We start from the raw sequence: 19747 nt of genomic DNA, 5'->3' as shown, positions 1-19747 counted from the left end.
AGTAAGAGTAGCCATAACAATAGTACTACACGTTTTTCAATTTTAACGATGACTAGCATTAGCTTTTACCCATATATTCGTATCGCTGTTGCCTCAAATTGCTTGGATAATTTCTTCAGCTCTTCCCATCCAAGGCATGGATAGTGCTCAAGTAAGCCCCTTTGTGTGCTGTAAGAGCGTAGTACATGTGTTCGTGACTCTTACCATGAACACGATCTCTGTTCTGTCCACGTAGAACAACAAACTGAGAAAAACCCTTATTGCACTTAGTCCTAAAAGGGCCTAATTTGAAGTTCAATTTCTGGGTTGGTATTATGTATTGGTAAAACATTGCCTAAATAATGTACATTTACCGTAGAACACATGGTGGTTTTATTAAGCACCGTGATGTATGCATTCACAATGGCTGAGCTTCAATAGGTTGCTGGCTGAACTGTGGCACAAGGGTAGTTCTAGCCTGTATTACTGTGAGTAAAATGTCAGACTGTACAATAAAGGCAACTTCTGTTATTTTATTGACAACTAATTAAATCATAGAAATGGAATTTATATCTGTTGATTTTCTGGTGTTCGAATTACATGAACTTAAAAATGAAGCTCAATAATATCAGTGGGAAATTATCTGAAAACTAATACACGAGAAGTGTCTTGAACGGTTTCAAGATATTGAGTAAATGAAATTACCGTAAGAATTAAATTAATGTTTCAGTTGTCACAAGATCTACCTAGTTCGTCCGACTGAGCCGGAAAAGGTTCTTACAGATTTTTGATATGGTTAGAGACAATGTTGGTAATTTAATGTCCCTTACACAGTACTTTGATAAAAGCTATAAAGTGGAAAATGTGCTTTCTATAATGCAACACTCCTCCGTTTTAGGTAATTAATTATTTTAAATTTACATAAATATACATTTATGTATTGCACATTCTCATTTTATAGAAAAAATTAATAAATTTTGTTAGTATATGAGTTGGCTTTGCAGCAGCTGATTACGTTTTAAAACAGTTTTCAACATTGGTACCATATGACGGCTAATTATTCCCCTATCACGTGACAAAATTTATTTTATAACCTATACACCCACAGCTACATTTGGCTTACACAGTTTTCATAAGTTTGTAAACAAGGAATATCCATCTAAATTCTAAATTCCACGTTACATTTACCAAGGTATGAATTAAATATATTTTATGAAATTGATAATTTAGTTTCTGGTCTTAACTTATGATTTGAATTTGTTATTTTAGAGTACTTAGACTTCGTGTGACAGTCTCATGTTTTGTTGTTTACCAGAATAATATTCTGGTTTGGTTTTCGATTGCACATACTTTGGACCCGCTATTTAATAATAATGTATTAATAATAAGAAAATTAGAGTGCTTGTTTTTATATAATATATTTAATGTGTGTATATAATGTAATTAAAGTTTTTATTTAATAATTATTTAATTATGTTTGTAAGGAATGAAAAAATGTTATATGCGGGTTCTTGAGGATTTACATCTTAAAAAGGTTTTTCATACAGATTAATAAATGCTTTTGGAAATTCGAATGGTCATTTAAAATAATGAAACACTAGATAACTGAATTAATGAAAAAACTAAATAAATATTATTTTTAATTTGAATAAATTAGGAAATATATTCTACTATTTAGTGGTTGGGATACCCTTCAAATAAGAAACCGTGTCCTGATATGAATTCTATAGTATATCTATAATTAAATTCAGTTAATTATTATTACATATGAAATTGTCTAACTAAAGTTGAGTAAAAAGGGCCTGTCATGATTTGCTGTATTTATAAATAGTAAAGCTAACTTTGTAATATATAGGGCTTCATTAGGAGTCATTACTTCACTACTTCAACGTAGCATGTATATGGTGTTCAGAAAGAATAGTTTATTTCATTTTATCTGAACAGTAAAAATACATCGCGAGAAACATATTATGAATTTAATGCTATGTGTAATATATTTATAACATTATTTTGAATACGTATAATTCCTCAATGACTGCACATCTCCTATAACGATTACTGCATTCTGTTGATTTTTATTTTGAATCGTACTGTGTTAACATATTTATATAATTCATTAGCTGTTCTTTTTATCAAAACCTACAATAAAAAATTAATTTTAATTTGCAGAAACACAAGAATGTGTACACAAAGAACGGTTTCAACGATTACTTTGAAGGTAAGGTGCTTCCAGTGGTTAAAAAAATGTGCTTTTTTTTTTTTTATATCAGTTTATGTTAGCAGGATTTTAGGTAAATCATGCATACTACCTTACAATTCCATTTTGTAAGGAAAATTTTCAGAATTTATTGGAAAACATTGTTTTCGAACGATGAGAATCTCTCAAAAGAGTTAGATGTTGTATCGTTATTATACTACTGATAAGCCTACCTCAAACAACATTGCCTTATGCATTTTCAACGTATCAGTGTAATCTTAATCTGCATCCACTATAATACCTCATGTTTGAATGTTTTCACTTAGGACAAGAAGTTTAGAAACCTCTCATTGAACTTAGTTACTAAAGAACCCTTACGCTTGCTTCCGGAGATACAATTTTCAGGATGGGGAATATTGGGGACATAGGCCACCTTCCTTTAAGATCCCGGAGGCATAACGGGCAATATGTCAGTAATGTCACCTTGGAAGGAAGGCTAGCTCTGTTCCAGCCTCCCCAGTCAAAGAGGGTAGGGGAAAATATTCCCTCATGTCCAGGCTAGCAACAGCCCTTAACACTAAGGGAGCTAAACCCACTCCAACAGTACTTCCCCACAATAGGCCTATGGAACCACCCTTTCAGTCCTAAATCTTGATATCTGCGGTTAATAATTTGTCGCTCCTGGACATCAATTAGCGTTGTACAGATATAAGTGAGAAATTAGTTTTTGCTGAACCCAGTGTAGCTTGAACTGAAAGGTCTAAACCATCCATAAATAAACCTCTCATGTAAGGATGTCAGAATAGTAATTAATGGACAAACTTTCCCTATTCTAACCGTTTAAATAACAAATTATAAATTAGCAATTAATTGCTATAAAGTTAAATACTCTGCGCTCCAAGACGGCCAGCATGATCAAGTCGTTAAAGATAATACGAGGCAACGTATGTAAATTATAAATATTTTAAATAACAAAAGGTAATTATGCTCTATTCAGGATAACATTACACCGTATATAGAAGTAAAAATCTAAAGTTCAATAAATTATAAATTCAGATGCTATATCAAATTGAAACATTAGAAACAAATTTTGTATTTCTGATAATTATTTCTGCCAATTCTGCATTTCCCTGAGATTTAATTTCCGTATAAATTATTTGAACTATTTCAGAAACGGGCACGTTTTCCTTCTATTACCCCTGAATAATATTAGAAAAGTTTTTCAAGTACTTTTAATTTAATGAATTTTATTGCATCTTGAATGTCCGATTTCCACGTATGTTGCCGTTTCAAGTGTGTAGGTGTAATGTGTTCAATCACTCGCGTGGGTATTATGTTTTGTTACTCCAATGAAGACTGAGCCACAGCTACACTATATATTGTAAAGGATATCGATTGATACCAATCATGTATACACGATGGTAGTTTTAAATATCTAAAACTGTCATAAAAATCTACAAAATCATTTTATTTATAAAGATAATAACGTTTCATTGTTTTCCAGATAGAAGAATATGACGTCTTTCCAGAGGTAAGTGTTCTGAAAATATCGCCGCACTTGCATAATTCTGCATACTGAATTAATAATAATAATAATAATAAACTTATTTATCTCCTAAACAGGATATACAATATGATATACGATAAAAGCTTATTTACACATATTACCCATAACACATATTCCATCTTAAAAAGAATATTAATCATTTGTGGTTAATAGAACACTACTCTATATTAAAAAAGAAAAAAAACAAGTAAAATTCCTCCAAGGCGAGCCTGTTCAGAGGATTCTCATATCGTAATATAAGTAATGTTGAGGAGAAAGAATAAAGGAAGATAAAACAAATGCCACTTTTAGTATCAATTATACATATGAAATGAAAATACTGTACAAATTTGATTAAGCTTCATTAAATGAATTCACATAGTAAGTTAGTTTTCTCCCGTAGTATTGATCTGTTTCAATAAATAGTAAAGCACCATAGTTTTGAACTGATGTAATATTTGTTCTGAAATAATACACCCAAAAATCGTCAAGTTCCCACAGCAAACATTTCCAATTGTACTGGTTTGTATTCTCCTTAGCGTACAATTGAGTTACGATACAGCAGATGAGGTCAATCAGATTAGAAAGATCAACCCATCGTTGAAAGTATAATTTTAAGCTAGATGTTGAGGCATATAGGAACGTATAAAAAATATTCAAGATAGTGCAAATTAATAGACTGTAGTGAATGTGTTAATATACTGCAGTGAATGTGTTAATAGACTGCAGTGAATGTGTTAATAGACTGCAGTGAATGTGTTAATAGACTGCAGTGAATGTGCTAATAATAGACTGCAGCGGATGTGTCTTCCGCATAAGAATAAAAGTTTAAGATGTAAGGAAGGAATTCTATAAGGCAAGCAATAAAACGAACGAAACCAACCTAATGCCCCTTTAAAACTTGGTGTGTAGAACTTGAAGGTAAATATATATTATACAGCTTTCCTAAATGTAATTCATGAGAATAGATTAGGACTGGGTTGTTCCACTACAATTTTTAAATATTAAATATATAAAAATTGTGAACATTTGTGGAACATCCAGAAGAAATTACACCTTATATACAAAGACGGGGTGTATTCAGAGGATAACTTTTGTTTAATTACTCCAATATAGTATCAGATTTTTGAAAGCTAAATAAGCAAACATATAGACTGAGTTATAGTTGATGATTAAGTTTCAAGGGAGGCTGTGAAAGATTAAATATAAGCTGTTTTTTGTATTCTTGATTACTTTGTCGTATGATCAGCCAGAAAAAACCGTAATAAGTTAAAATATGTCAAAATGAACTTCCTTTTTTTCAATAAGCAAATTATAATTTTCATACATATTGTTAGACTTTTTGTGTATTTCTATCGTTAAAATAAATTGAATAGTTATAAATCTCAACTGGCTGAGATTGATATTGGAGTTCGCCAAGGCTGAGCACTGGGAGCCATTCCATTTAACCTCTTCGTAACTGATTTGAAAAATTTTGGTAATAATGAAAGCGCTGTAACCTTCTACGTCACTAACATACCTCTCATATATTCTGTCTAATGGGTAATACTTTTAATATTTATGAAGTATTCGGTAACTGTTACCAAATATTTGAATAATAATTATTATCACATCAATATAAGTTTCTCCATATATGTTCGCAAGTACATGTCGTTATATTAAAATATTCCGCTAAAGTATGTTTTGTTCCAGTCGTCCGAGGAAGATGCCAGACCTCAGATCCAGCAACAGATTAGTTGTCCTCAGGTTAGTTTTATTAAGTTTTTACGGTAAGAAAGTTTATATCATTTAAATGTACATTATTAGAAAATAACACAATGATTAAGTAAAACTTTTTATTTATTTCAAAACAATCAATCTACCATACATTTGTTGTTAGTATTGTAAATGTTTTTGAATGTAAATTTAAAAATACCTTAAAAACAAGAGAAAATTCCTAAATTTAAGAGCTCTGCTATACTATATATTTACTGTTTAAAATATTATACTAAATATTAAATATTATACTTAAATAAAAAAAATATTTAAAAAATAAAATAAATATTATACTAATTAAAAAGATATTTTCTAAGTGCTAAACTCCATAATGAATTTCAGCATTCTGACGTCTAGAATATCATCGTTATGAAGATAAATATCAATAATGTGCCAATAATAAAAATATTATAATAAATTTTCTTACTGATAATAATAATATTATAGATAGTGTTACACAAGAAAAAAAAACAAAGTTGACTGATATATTTGAAAATAAAGGCATTAAAAGTTTAAAATATATTTATTTAAATATTTCTTGTCTATAAAAATAAAGAATGTTTTACTGTTTATTTATTTATTTCAACGGCAATCGCCAATTTTATACAAAAGTAACAAAAAATAATTATGGACAAGATGTACAAAAGTTTTCTTAGGAGCCAATAAGACAGAGACTAAATAGTAACATACAACAAGGAGGCATGACCAGCAAACAACACAGGTAACAACTGTACAAGACTGGAAATTGTAAGGCTAGTAAACACTGTATAGCAATAGGACATAGAACATAGAGCCTAATGAGAGCTAAGTATCAACCCTAGTATTCAAAGTATGCTACCTAGTCTACAGTTTCCAGCATCAAAATTATAGCTCTTTAAAAAACACTGTATACTTCAAGTTACATTTAAGTTTATAATAGTTATATATATTTGTTCTAGTCGTCCGGTGCACGTTCCAGATCTTACACCCCGCAACAACCCTGTCCTCAAGTAAGTAATTTGTCAACAGTTTCTTACCGGAAGCTGTGCAATTACTAACATACACAGCTCTTAATACACTAATGTCCACGTTTTTCGACTACCAAACACGGAATGGAAGACAAGGTGGCTGCACGTCTACTGCAGTAGATAATTTGGCAGGATTAATGGAGCTCACCATTTAGAGGACTAAGGACAAAGAGGCTCATTCCAGAGGTGAAGGACTGGGTTGAAAGCCGACTGGAGCTTCAAAAGTTACCTGAAGAGGATGAACAGAAGAGATATGAGTAGATGTTAGACTGCTCGCAGGTAGACACAGCAGAGTAACGTTCTTCTATTATGTATGAAGGGATGGAGAGAGAGCTGGCTGCTGGAGCAAAATTAAACACCTTACATCATAGACTGTGGTTAGACAATAATAGAGCATATGGATAGTTAGAAGGCGTTTGACAGGATGGTCAGCAGAATTTTTAAGATCAAGATGAAGGAATAGCCAGATCGTTTAGGCTGTGCGATAGTACTAGGAGACATGTCATCAATCAGAATGCACGAATTTTCATCCGGTGATCCAATGCAAAAAAAGTCGATAATAAGCCAGACAAGCTGTATATGTTAAAGTATGGTTACAGACCAATGTTTTTATACTTTGCATGAATAGTAGAAAGGGGATGTTCAGGTTTAGTGGGTGTAAGCCACTCACACTTATATTAATCGGACGAGTGATATACCCTGGGTGTGTAGTAGATATTCCTCTTTCCTTGAAAAAATAATAAAAAATAAAAGCTACAGTTTAAGAAAATGTTGAGAAGACAAATTTTACAAGTAATAAAGTTTATTATTGACAATGGAAGGTTTAAAAGGATAACAGGATTTCGGAACTTTGCCATCGCTATATGTTACTAAATGTGCAACACAATGTTTTCAGGATTGGAATTTGTCCTCTTCGACAGGTGGGGTAGGTATTAATACATACAAAAATAAAGAACAGAGAGAAGAAAAGAAGGGAAAGAAAGGGGTCAAACATACCCAAAAGGTGCTTGGTGTCCAGTCCAGGCTTTGTCACTGTACAGGATGCATGTATCGAGCACAAATCACAAGTACGAGGGATTTCCCTTCTTTTCTTCTTGATATTCTTTATTTTTGCATGTATTTATACATCCCCCACCTGACGAAGAAGATAGATTCCAATCCTTGAAACGTTGTGTTATACCTTTTGTATCATACAACGACGTCTGATGTCAGAAATCCTGTTAACCTTTTAAGTATTAAGATTAAAATAATAATTAATATAAGATTCTTGGCCCTAATGAAATATTCAGATGAAAACAGGAAATCACTAATTTACTAGATTAAATCAGAAATCCTGACTTATAGGTAGTTTATTATATATTTTCTTACAAAAACAACCTATTAACAGTTTGGTCATGAATATAAAATTCAGACCCATGCTTGTAAGCATGATAATAATAAATCATGTAAACTAATCAACATTTTTTAACGTAATTATATTATTAATTTCACTAAAAGGTGAAGTTTTAAAACATAAAATGGAATTTTAATTGGTGTAAGGAAAATATCATCAATAAACGGATAGAACTCACATAAGACATTTTCAAAAACAATTCTTTAATGTAATCGGTATTTTAACTACGACTACATCAAACATGGCCAATAAAAGTTTAAGTGTACTCTATAAGATGCTCAGCAGTCTAATTTGAAATTCTTTTTCAACTCTTCTAAAAATGTCTGGTCCTCAAGAATAAACTGATTTTATAACTGAACCTAGTTTCTGTGACAAGAGGCGCTTACTTGTACATGTTTCAAGACTTTATACAAAAAACACATCAATTTACTTGCATCACCAGGATTTTATGGAATTGCTGAGATGGAGAGTGAGTTAGATTGTAGCGCTTAGAATTTTTTCAATGGATAGCACGTCTTTATATCTCAACCTTACAAAACAAATCTAAAAACATGAAAAAACTTGTAAGATTAAATGTTTTGTTACGTTCATATTTGACGAGATTTATTTAGTAAAATCCTTTTTTCAGGATTCAAGATCCACGAGCAGGGCAAGCTCGCCACAACGTCCGACACAGGTATGTAAATACCACTGATTAATTAAGATACTTAATTTGATTAAATCAAAATAAAAAAAAAAAAAAAAAAAAAAAAAAAAACGGATCAAGTAATGCTGGAGTAACACAATTCAAGTTGGGTCACTCTTGGCTTATGGCAATATTACTTCTCTTCAAAACTATGAGAGATAAGGAGCTTTCGGAAAGTATTTTCTTCACGTTGAACCTCCAGATTTTAGATTTTGTGGAGATAAAGATACTTCAGCCTTAATGCAAGGCCAAAGAAAATCTTGCATATACACTAGTGATCAATAAAAAAACATGTATTTTAATAAGGGTTAATGAAAGGAGGTTCAAAGTGTATAAAAAGAGGTTGGTCATGTCTAAATTATTATTATCATCGTAGATCATAACGAAAAAAAGATTTAGAATTCTCACATCGCACAGTTTTCATCATATCCTAAAATTTAGAGATACTGGCCGTACAAAATTAGAAGAATACGACTACTCTCAATACATAATTAAATATCTTTTCAAGTATAAATTCACATTTATTGTATATAAATCAAGTTAATTTTTTTAGAATAAAATTAAATGCTTATAACGGTTATTTTGTTTCACTGGTATATGAAATTTCCCCCTTTAGAGTTGTCATATTGTCAGTTTTATACACATAACGTAGATATGGTGAGAAGTGATGATTCAATGTTAATTGTTAGTTCCAGTTCCCACTACTCGAAATACAGCATCTGGAACCTAGCGCTGTCACAATCTTGACTCCTCTAATCTGGAGTTACGTTCGTTAAAGGGATCCAAAAAAGTCGGCGAAGGAGCTCAAAACGAATTCTTTACATCTTTTTAAAATCAGAAACACCAAGACTATAAAATATAGAAATATTATGTAATCTAGTTAAAGAGGTATTCTCATTGTTTCATTGGATCTCTTCAGACGAACATGACTCCAGATTCCAGGACTCAAGTCTGTGCCAAGTTAGATTCCAAACGCTTCACTTAGATGAAGGTGAAGTGGAGCTGAGCTCAACATTTATCTACTATCAGTGTTGTAAAAATAAACATTCTAAACTAATACAACATTTCCAATTTAATGTTACGAAATGACAGCAACACGTGAAATCTAGGCTGTCTATAACTGTAACGAAACTGATGTTAAGAATCAAACCTAATACGTACTTACCATTCTTGTGTTACCTGTAGGAGATTATTAACGACATAGAACGAGTCCGAGAGAACTTGCGGGACGTCAAGTCTCGTCTGGAACACAGTGCCAGCCCTAAACCTGGACCTTCACACGGTGTATGTCCGGTGAGTTCTTCGTCTGTCCGTAATAATGGACAAGATCAGCAATTGCAGTTTTCATGTATTATTAATGCACAATGTTAACCACTTAGTTTTCAACTTATGCATCTTATACGGCTACAGTATGAAAAAACTTATTTAGCAATATTTTAATACCAATGGCTCCGTTGTTTACGGGATAGACATTTTGAAACGTGAAGAAAACCTTTAAAATACCTATAGAAATAAGGTTTTAGAGCCTCCGTGATCACTTAAAATTAAACAAATTTCAATAGAAATACATTTCGTTGAAATATTTGATATAATTTCTTTACGTGAAGTGGTATAAACTTGAAAAATTATAATATCACGTTTAACTACATGTACATTATTAGCATATGTCATGCTATTGTACATTAGTCAAAAAGTTGATTGCGTCATAAGCTTTAAAGCGTACTGGAGTGTTAAGCTAAGTAAAGAGCATTTTAGAAGAGTACAGTAACATTGAATAATTATTTGAATATTTTACAACCATAACTTCCCATTTACTGTGAATAAGGAAAGTCCACATTTTGATAAATAATTTAAGTATTATTCAGTATAGAACCGCAGTGATGGTGGTAAAGAAAATACAGTTTAACGCTAAATACTGAAGGTTTTAAAAGCTATTCCTATTGCTTAGGAACAGCATACTATGAGGAATCCTCGCACCTAATTTCTTCTTCATTAACCGTTATTGAGAGAAAGAACTGGTGTTGGTGAATACGTTGATTACGGGTGATTGGGTGAGTGGTACTTTGCTTGTATAATTATGGTTTATTGCCATTAATATGTTATTTGATTAATATGTTTGTTGCAGTCCTCCAGTGGCCGTTCTAGATCTCATAGTCCGCCATGTCGCTGTTCTCCTCAGGTCAGTCATTCTTTATTAAATATTTGATATAACCTCTTAATGCTCTTGGCATAGCAATCATATTTCAATTTCGGGTTACGTATACCACTTCAGAGCCAAGTGACCCGTGTGCAAGGAACGCTCAATGTGCAATGATTGCTTGCGTCTAGCACAAGAGTCGGTGGGCAGAAGTTATTGTTACCAGGATCAAAATATGTATTCAGTTATGTTTTTTTTAGAAATTGTATCTAATATATCGTGATAATAACCAAAAAGGCAAATTTTCCTAGATAAACATAACAATGTCCGTGTAGGTCTCGTGACAATTAAATATAATTATACATTTACGGAGAACAATAAATACACAATTTAAAAATATGTTTTAAAAATATCAAATAATAGGTTTTTGGATACAGAATAATGATTTCATATTTTAAAGTAGTGTAAACGTATAAAAAAAATTCAACATACAACACAAGTTTTGGTTAAAGAATGGAAATGTAAACTTTTAATCAACAGCATTAAAAACACCCTAACATTAATTACATGGATAAAATAGAAGAAACTTTTATGTTACAAGAAAAGAGGTTGGCTATATAATATTTTAAAAACCTCTTAAAATTATGCACAACAGAGAATAAAATCAAGAATAAGCTAAAACTAAAAAATTAAGAAAATAAAACACTATAAGACAGTTTAAATAATACTTATAACTTACAACAACTAACAAGTTTAAATCGTCTATTTAAATATTATATTTTAAAATTCCTAAATATTTTGTGAAATTTAATAATATTGTCTATAATAACTATAAATAATAAAAATACTTATCTGTCTGCCTGCGAAATATCTCAAAAAACGAACCGATCTATGCACGTGCAATTGTGCATGAAGCTTAATCATATATGAGGACCTCTGAGCTCGGTGTCAGTTTATTGGCAATAGAGCTTAAGATCGATGATTTAAAGTTATCTAGTAAAATACTGAATCTGTTAAACATTTATTTTGTCACAGGCAAAATATTGCTGAAAGCTCAGACAAAGGTTTTCTTGAATATTCGTTAATTTATAACTTAATTTAAAAACTGGAATTTAAAAACGGAATTTTCCGATCATAGTGATAAATAAGATACTATTCTAAATTATGTTCTTACAAGAGTTTTAAACTCTAAAAATAACATATATAAGATTAAAATATTAACTCTTGAAACTATAGTACGAAGCGTTCTTACTTACTAAACAAAAGTATATGTTTTATAATAGGACTCTACGCATAATCTACGTTATTTCATTGTTTTTTTTTATATTCTTTTAACTTTTAAATTGTTTACAAAATATTTCTTTTGCAGACATCCAGAGGAAGCTTGAGATCTCACAGCTCACATCACCGTTCATCTCATCATGTAAGCTTATATTATAGGTGCATCTTTTATGAATACTGATGATGTATTTAATATCTAAAATCCTAGCACTGCTTTTTTAGATTATGTCATTTACTATAAGTACTGAATGGTTTAAAAGTTTTTAAAATAAACATGTAATAGCTATCAAATTGCCAATTAAAAAATTATATTTTACAAATTCTAAGAAGAATTTTATTATATTATAATATTATTCATTCAGTCATTTTAATCAGTATCATAAAAATATCATAAAAATGAGTCAACTATGGTTATAGTAGTAGCAATCTCCCTATTCTATCTTCTTTGAATACAAGAGGAATAGATTATTTAGGTCCCGGTCACGAACTGTTCAATAATTAAGACACTCGTATAGTGCTTAATTTTAAGAGGATTATCATGTTATGCATTGTTCGATCATTTTGAAGAGCTGTCATATAAGTTTTGTTGTCAAATATGATCATATTTCTTATCAAATATGTCATTACATAATTTTTATTTAGATATTAAATAAATATCTAATATATATGAGCTAAGATATAATTTTTGATGCATTTATATGAAATATACACACAATTTTCCGTAAGAAAAAATAATTATGTGCAGTAAAAGTTGGTAAAAAAAGTTAAAAACAGTAGTAAGTTAACGCGTTGATAGAAGTTATTTTTAAATTTGTAAAATAAGTTTATTTTCAATAAACCTTTTTCTTTGGGTAAGCGTTAGCAAAGCACATCATTCGATGTGTTGAAAAGGTATAATTTCTATTTAAGGTCTACTATCTGTTTATCCGCGCGATACCTCTAAAACTAACTGACCTAACTGAAACTGACAGCACTGAGCTCGGTGTGAGTGAATTTATAAATAGAGCTTAAAATGCTAATTTAAAGTTATATAGTAAAATACTGAATCTGTTTATTATAACACATATTTAATTCCCTTATCTTATTACAAGAAAATGTGGCATAAAATTATACATAACAATTAGATTTGTAATTATTCTGGTCATGTTTTAAAGTAAATAAAGAATATTTTGTGTGCTTTAATGTGGCATTTATATCCGTATCTTGGTCAGAGTTAACGTTTATGTTTTTCGCCGCTATATTGTAGATAGATGTCGGTAGGTTCTCAGAACAAAGCAGTTAGAACAATGCTAGATGCGAGCTCGAGCTGGTGAGAATTGAGTACCGCGGACATCAAGCGTGTGATATGGCTAAAAAATTCTGCTTTTTATGCTGACAGTGCTACTTTTATACTGTACGTCACAGTTACAATATTGCTGAAAGCTTGAAATTTACGGTAGTTTAAAGTACGAGTCAAGCTAAAGTTTCTTGAATATCTTTAATTTATAACTTAATTTGAAACACGTAATGAAGTGTTGAGAACGTAGTATCTTAGTTATACTATTCAAATATATTTTTGAAAAGAGTCTCCAAAAATGGCATATAAAAGATTAAGATATTAACTCTTGAAACTAAACTACCTAATATTTGGACCTAATAATCCCTGACATAAAAATTTGCAATTCGACTCACCCGTATATGCCAAAGGACAAGCTACATTATTTTGTCAATTTTAGTAAATACTTTTGCCACTTTTGGATTGTTTACAATTAAATGTATGTTTTCAGAGATCCAGAGGAAGCTCAAGATCCCACAGTTCACATCACTGTTCACCACATCATGTAAGCTCATATTTTAGCTTTATCTTTTATAAAAATTGTTTATGTATTTGATACCTCAAAACCTAGCATTTTTATTCTAGATTCTAAAGTTTACTTTAAGTACTGGATATAATTAAACTCCTATATAGTAAATATCAAATAGCTTTCCAAAGTTTCAGGAAATCCAATAGAGTATTAAACAAACACGATAAGAAAACAAATCTATCCTGCGTAAAAGCCACCTCTTAGGTTGGAGCAAAGTTTCTAATCTATAACTCATTTAATTCTTTAAATGTCCTGCGAATGACAGACAGTTATACAGAAAAAAATGTTTCACAATATATTACGCTCAGCAAAATTCCATATTTGATTTTCCACCATCAGAAAACACATTCTTGTCTATGTAGAAATGAAGTTTCGTGTAAAAGTTTTAAAATCTGCAGATGAAGCCTCTCTCGGGGTAGTAATTGTCACATAGTAAATTCAAATTTCTTATTAATCTATTTATGTTTTATGGTAATTTTCATACAATACGAGTTCCGGTGAGCGAGGGAAGATACTAAGAAGATGGAGGGAAGATACTAGGGTGTTGTACTGGCATGAAATCTTGTTATCGATTTTAACATTGACTTTTCACTTCATTTTTTTTCTTTTTACTGTTTGAATGAAAATGTCACGTGTTTAATTCACATACGATTGAACGCAGTTTGTTTACAAATGTTGCTATCCTTTAGATCAGTATAATAGTATTCAACTAATGCAAAATATCATACAGTGACATGGACATAATCGAACTAAGTGTTGCTTATATAGAAATGAAGCTTTATGTTAATATCAAAGACTGTAGGCCATTTGGTTTTCGAGATATCGTAGAGATAAACAGACAGAAATGAAATTTTTTAGCCTCTTTAGTGCTAGGCTTCACTAAAGCTGAGCCATTTATATTAAAAGAAATTTTGTTTTATCTTAAAGTAAAATAAAAACTGAGTTTAAAAATAAAAATAGTATTAGTTTTGTAAAATGAATAAGTCTAAATCCAGTCGTAACAAAATTTTATTTCAGTTTGGACATAAATGTCACGTTTTGCACTGTCAACTATATACAACGTTTTATACAACTTCGAAGTAGTTTTTACATATATCCTCTTATGGGTACAATTTTGTGATTCTACTAGCTAGAGGCCCGGCCAGCCATTTGCTGGGAGCTAGTTGTTTGTGCATAACTGTGAAAATTTAAATTAAATTTTCAAATATTTTTTTGCCTTAAAGATATATTCCAATAGAGAATGAATTTTCTAATTAGAAAAAAAATGCTTAAGTTTATAAGTTCATTTGGTATATAATCCACATGTTTGTTTCTTTGAAATGGTTAAGACCAAAAGGAATACAGCATTGGTGGCTACATAGTATCTCATATAAATAAACAACTAAATAAACTGTGAGTTGGCCTAGATGTTAAAGCTTGGCTAATGTTTTTGAACGACTAAAAATCCTTTCTATGTCAACCTGACACATTAGCATTACAAACCGAAGTCGTTGTGAGATGAGAGTTCGTTTGTGAGGTCAGTGAAATGTCATAAATATGAATACATTTTTTGTTACAGCGATCGAGATCCTCGAGCAGGAATTCTTCACCGCAACGTCCGACTCAGGTACGAATCTCTCAATATTACATAAATTAGTTTAAAAATATGTGATGCATGCATGCCGGCATATATGTGGGATTGGCTACAGCATTACACTATCATTGCCGAATTACTTATCTATTCATCGGGATGATCATATCGTATTCGTTTTTGCAAAATAATGTATTTTGTGGGTTTTAGTGAAATTTTTTTTAATATCTCACTTATATTCTCACTGGTGAATGACTTTAACCAATGTCAATACGTTGATGAGTAAAAGAAGAGTTAAGTTATCCATTATAAACATGTTCATGATGTCATGTGACGAGCGTTTCGAGATAAGTGTCAATGGTACTGATGTGATCTAAAGGAGAGTAAAATGCATTGTAAGACAACAAAAATGTTCTTGCCTCAAAGTGTATGAATCTCGGCCGGTCACTTTTATCTATTATCTATTCCTTAAGATAAAAATGCTGAAGGAATATAATCTTTCTTGACATCAAGCAAGACACCGCATCCTAGTTAGGTTGACTTATTGGTGGTTCCTATAAGCTCTATCAGTGCTGGAACTAGTTCGAAAGGAACTATGGCACGGTAATTTGTATTACTTTTAAGGATTAAAATATTGCATTTTGTTCGGAGAGCTTGTAACTGAATCCTTTGACCTTATATTTATGTTTATTAATCGCAGCGTACCTTTAAACGGGAAAGAACCACTACGCAAAATCGCTGCATCTCTGATAAGTCCGAAAATACTTGTAGCTGCTAACTTATACCTCAGACATGTTTAACGCAACTTGCGACAAGGCGAAGCATTGCCACTTTTTAACAACCTCTTCAATGAAGCTTGGCTTAAATGAAGGAACGAGTCAAGCTTTAACGAACCAAATCACATTGGTTGGTTGGATACAAACCATTGTATTACTAAATGTTATAAGTTCCCGACTTCATTGACAACTTGTGTTAAGATTTTATACAGCCAAAACTATAAAACATTGAAGTAATTTGAATATATATTATTTATTAGTTAAAGAACACATCCCATTGATAGTGATAATCACTATACTTTTAGTGATATGAATACACAAATGTTTTTGAAACATGAATACATCACGTTGTTGGTGGCACGAGCACATTAATAGTGGTTAAGATTTACCTTCCTACATTTTAAGGGGGGGGGGGAGCAATTTAAGTTGTATTTGCACAGACAACAAATAAGTCACTATGTAAACAATACTGAGTATATTATCAATAAATAATTGAAATAAATTGAATAAAAAATCTCGATTGATACCAAATTCTACATGTAGTTAAAATCTAGTTATTTATCTTAAGTTCTTAAGTTTTTTTTCTTAATTGATACAAAATTATCACTGATATATGCTGGAGAATTTGTACTGGCCTACCTGTAACGACTTACAACTGGCACTAAACAATCAAGATTGATGTAATTTTAATATTATTTTGTTACTTTTAGGAGATTATTACCGACATAGAACGTGTCCGGGAGAACTTACGGGACGTCAAGGCTCGTTTGGAAATGAAAATGAGCCCTTCCATGCCTGGACCTTCTCATGCCGGATGTCCGGTGAGCCCTTTTATGTTGTGTAGCTGACATTTGCGAAACACTTAGGAAAGGGTGCCAATAAACTTAAAACACATCAAAGGGTAATAACAAAAACTTCCAGAAATCTGTTAAAATGTATAGGATTTACTCTTAGTATATTTTTTTACGTAAAACTTAAAATACTATAGATAAAGGGCAGAAGTCAGAAAAATTTATGTCAACCCACAAGCAACCTCATTTGAAATACAATTTGTTGAGTTCCAAGGAAATCTACCTAATTTCAGAATCTATTCTAGTCTGCCTTAAGTTCACTGTTCTTTCGACCTTCAGTTCTAGAATCTAAGATGAAGGAACAGTTATTCACTCAGGTCTAATCTGACGTGATGATGGTTCACTTCATATGAATTCCGAAAACTGATACTTTTCGCAAATGTCTGATACTCTGATCAAGTTTCTTCTTTAAAGCTTTGGGAATTTCATTACATCAGACTTCAACTTTGTTGACTACAGTTTGTGGTTTCCTTCAAGCAAGCACTGCTTGAAGTTTTCAACAAAAGCTACGCAACGTAACTTGAGAGAGTACAGCAAAACTTTAAAATCATCATATTATGGACAGGTATGATACTTAGTACCTCAGCTATTGGGCTATTCGTAAAAGTGGTATTGGCTTAGATTTTTTTTTATTCTCATATGATAATTTTTCTTAATCTTCCTCTAATATTTACATATTATACTATACATAATTTTTATTTTGTATAAGCAACAAAGTATGTTTTTCCCAATGTATATCGATTGTTTTTAATTTTTCATACGCTGAAATAATGTTTTGAGAATAACGACATAAATAGAATGAAAAGTTGTATATCTGGTTCTTCTTGTATTTGTATTAGTCAAACAGGTGATATGTTCCCTTGATAATGGTAGTTTGTTTTTAACAAGAAACCCACTTCACCATCTCACCTTCAAATAAATTGCTAATTTTTCCAAAATGGTAAATGTTCTCTATTAGAAATTGATAAAGTAATCGGTAATAAATATAAATACATGAATGGCAGTGGCGAGAAACTTATTTATATTATGCAGGGTGTTTTAGAAGTTATAAAATACCCTCCAAACCAGGGATTCTGAAATATTTCCTCGTATCGTAAAATTTTTGAGAATTAAGGTTTTATGAATGTGATCTAGCTTAAAACAAACTTCTAGATGAATGTTTGGGGAACATGAGCACCCTTAGTCCCCTGGTAAATTGTGTATAATTGATATAATGATAGGATTTGTCATAGCTTAGTACCATGTTAATTACCATGTATACAGTACATCATCGAATTGCTAAATAGCACATGTCATAAAAATTATTGCCTAATAATATAATAAATATATTACAGACGCACTCGCCTCATAGTTACAGCCACGCCTCCCCCGCATGCAGCGAGTACTACACGCCTGTAAGCAAGTATACAGCAATTCTATGTAATGTTTAAGTAATAGGAAGTTTTGACAACAACAATTATACTTGATGGTCTGTTGAAGTTGAGTGTGCTTGAATCTATGGTGGTGCTGCCCTAAGGGTAAATTAAGGTTTGCAATTGAACCTCAAGAGTTCGTTTGGTTGATCTCTCGATTTATGGAAATTAAAACTGTCCAATTTATGAAAATTAAATCTGGATTCTTGTGCACATATAGCAACGCCTCCGACTGGTCGTCGCTGGCACGTGTTTTTCCAAATTTTTCTAATATTTTCATATCGGATTCATTTGATATATTATAAAAAATTATTTGTTTTCCTCATATTTTTAGTTCTACAAATCCAAACAAACTCTGTAAATGTTTAAAATATATCTTTTAGCGTGTATTAGATCTCTGGCTTCCTTCTTAAAGCAAAAAATAACTACATTTAATCACGTCATATGGCTGATAATAACTTTAAAGATACTCTACCGTTATGGTCAGGGAAGTGTTAAAAATATAAAGCCTAAAGAAGAAAAATATTTTTCTGTTTTGCAGAGTGTCGCCTCATTTGAAAGGTCTTGATAAAAGACGAAAAGCAATGGAAAGTAGAGCTTTCTATGTCTCTTAATGGGTCTTTACATTTAAAAGTTTTGAACCTCCCCTCCACCCCAGAATTCCATTTTAGGGAAAACAGTGACTAAACAGTTCACTTTTATTTACTAGAAAGGTGCCCCGAGTTCCAACCCTCCTTTCTTTATCCATAAAAAACTAAACAGAGTGTATCCATACTTTTAACTCACACTGTGCATTGCATACAGGTATTTCGTACTTTTGTTGGTATTTCTACAAGTTGTTAGCAAATATAATATTTTCCACGTCGACTGGAAAAAAGCGTAATAATGATCATTACGCACCACATTTCAAAACATTGGCGTATATGGAAATAGACTAACAGATTACAGAAAACCTTCTTGGGGTAAAAAATCAAAAAGATGGCATAAGCTTGTCCTTAAATATATCGTTATGCGTGTGTCTGTAATTTCTTTCCTAAGCACACATTCAGGCTAGAAAGATAAAATTCAGGGATATGATATACTAGTAGTAATATGTAATTAATGATGTTGAATTCAATGAAACTTCAGCATATATAAAGATTTACCATAATAAAATATTTTATAATTTGTATTCTAACACTAACTGCAGCTACTTTTGAAATCGAACAACGTGTAAAGTTTCAGAAAATAAAGAAACAGACCGACATACAGAAAATGATTCAAAATAAACGTTTTATATTACAGTGTTTTCAATATAAAAAGCTAAAACGTTTA

The 19747-nt window shown here is 31.3% G+C and overlaps 1 protein-coding gene across 1 annotated transcript in view; it reads left to right on the top strand.

The window, feature by feature from the left end:
* The first annotated feature begins 1047 nt into the window (after positions 1-1047).
* Positions 1048-19747, top strand: part of LOC124362988 (extensin-like) — a 34082-nt gene continuing 15382 nt past the window's right edge. The window contains exons 1-13 of the mRNA XM_046817966.1: positions 1048-1171; positions 2149-2197; positions 3681-3707; positions 5415-5468; positions 6416-6466; positions 8506-8553; positions 9748-9855; positions 10688-10741; positions 12069-12122; positions 13747-13800; positions 15383-15430; positions 16881-16991; positions 18356-18415. Of these exons, the coding sequence (XP_046673922.1) occupies positions 2159-2197; positions 3681-3707; positions 5415-5468; positions 6416-6466; positions 8506-8553; positions 9748-9855; positions 10688-10741; positions 12069-12122; positions 13747-13800; positions 15383-15430; positions 16881-16991; positions 18356-18415 (708 nt within the window). The 5' untranslated portion in view covers positions 1048-1171; positions 2149-2158. The remainder of the gene's footprint in view (positions 1172-2148; positions 2198-3680; positions 3708-5414; positions 5469-6415; positions 6467-8505; positions 8554-9747; positions 9856-10687; positions 10742-12068; positions 12123-13746; positions 13801-15382; positions 15431-16880; positions 16992-18355; positions 18416-19747) is intronic.

This window comes from Homalodisca vitripennis, chromosome 5 (genome assembly GCF_021130785.1).
Source record: "Homalodisca vitripennis isolate AUS2020 chromosome 5, UT_GWSS_2.1, whole genome shotgun sequence".
Lineage (NCBI taxonomy): Eukaryota > Metazoa > Arthropoda > Insecta > Hemiptera > Cicadellidae > Homalodisca > Homalodisca vitripennis.
Note: the sequence above shows the minus strand (reverse complement) of the source record. Positions and strands in the feature narration are given on the sequence as shown.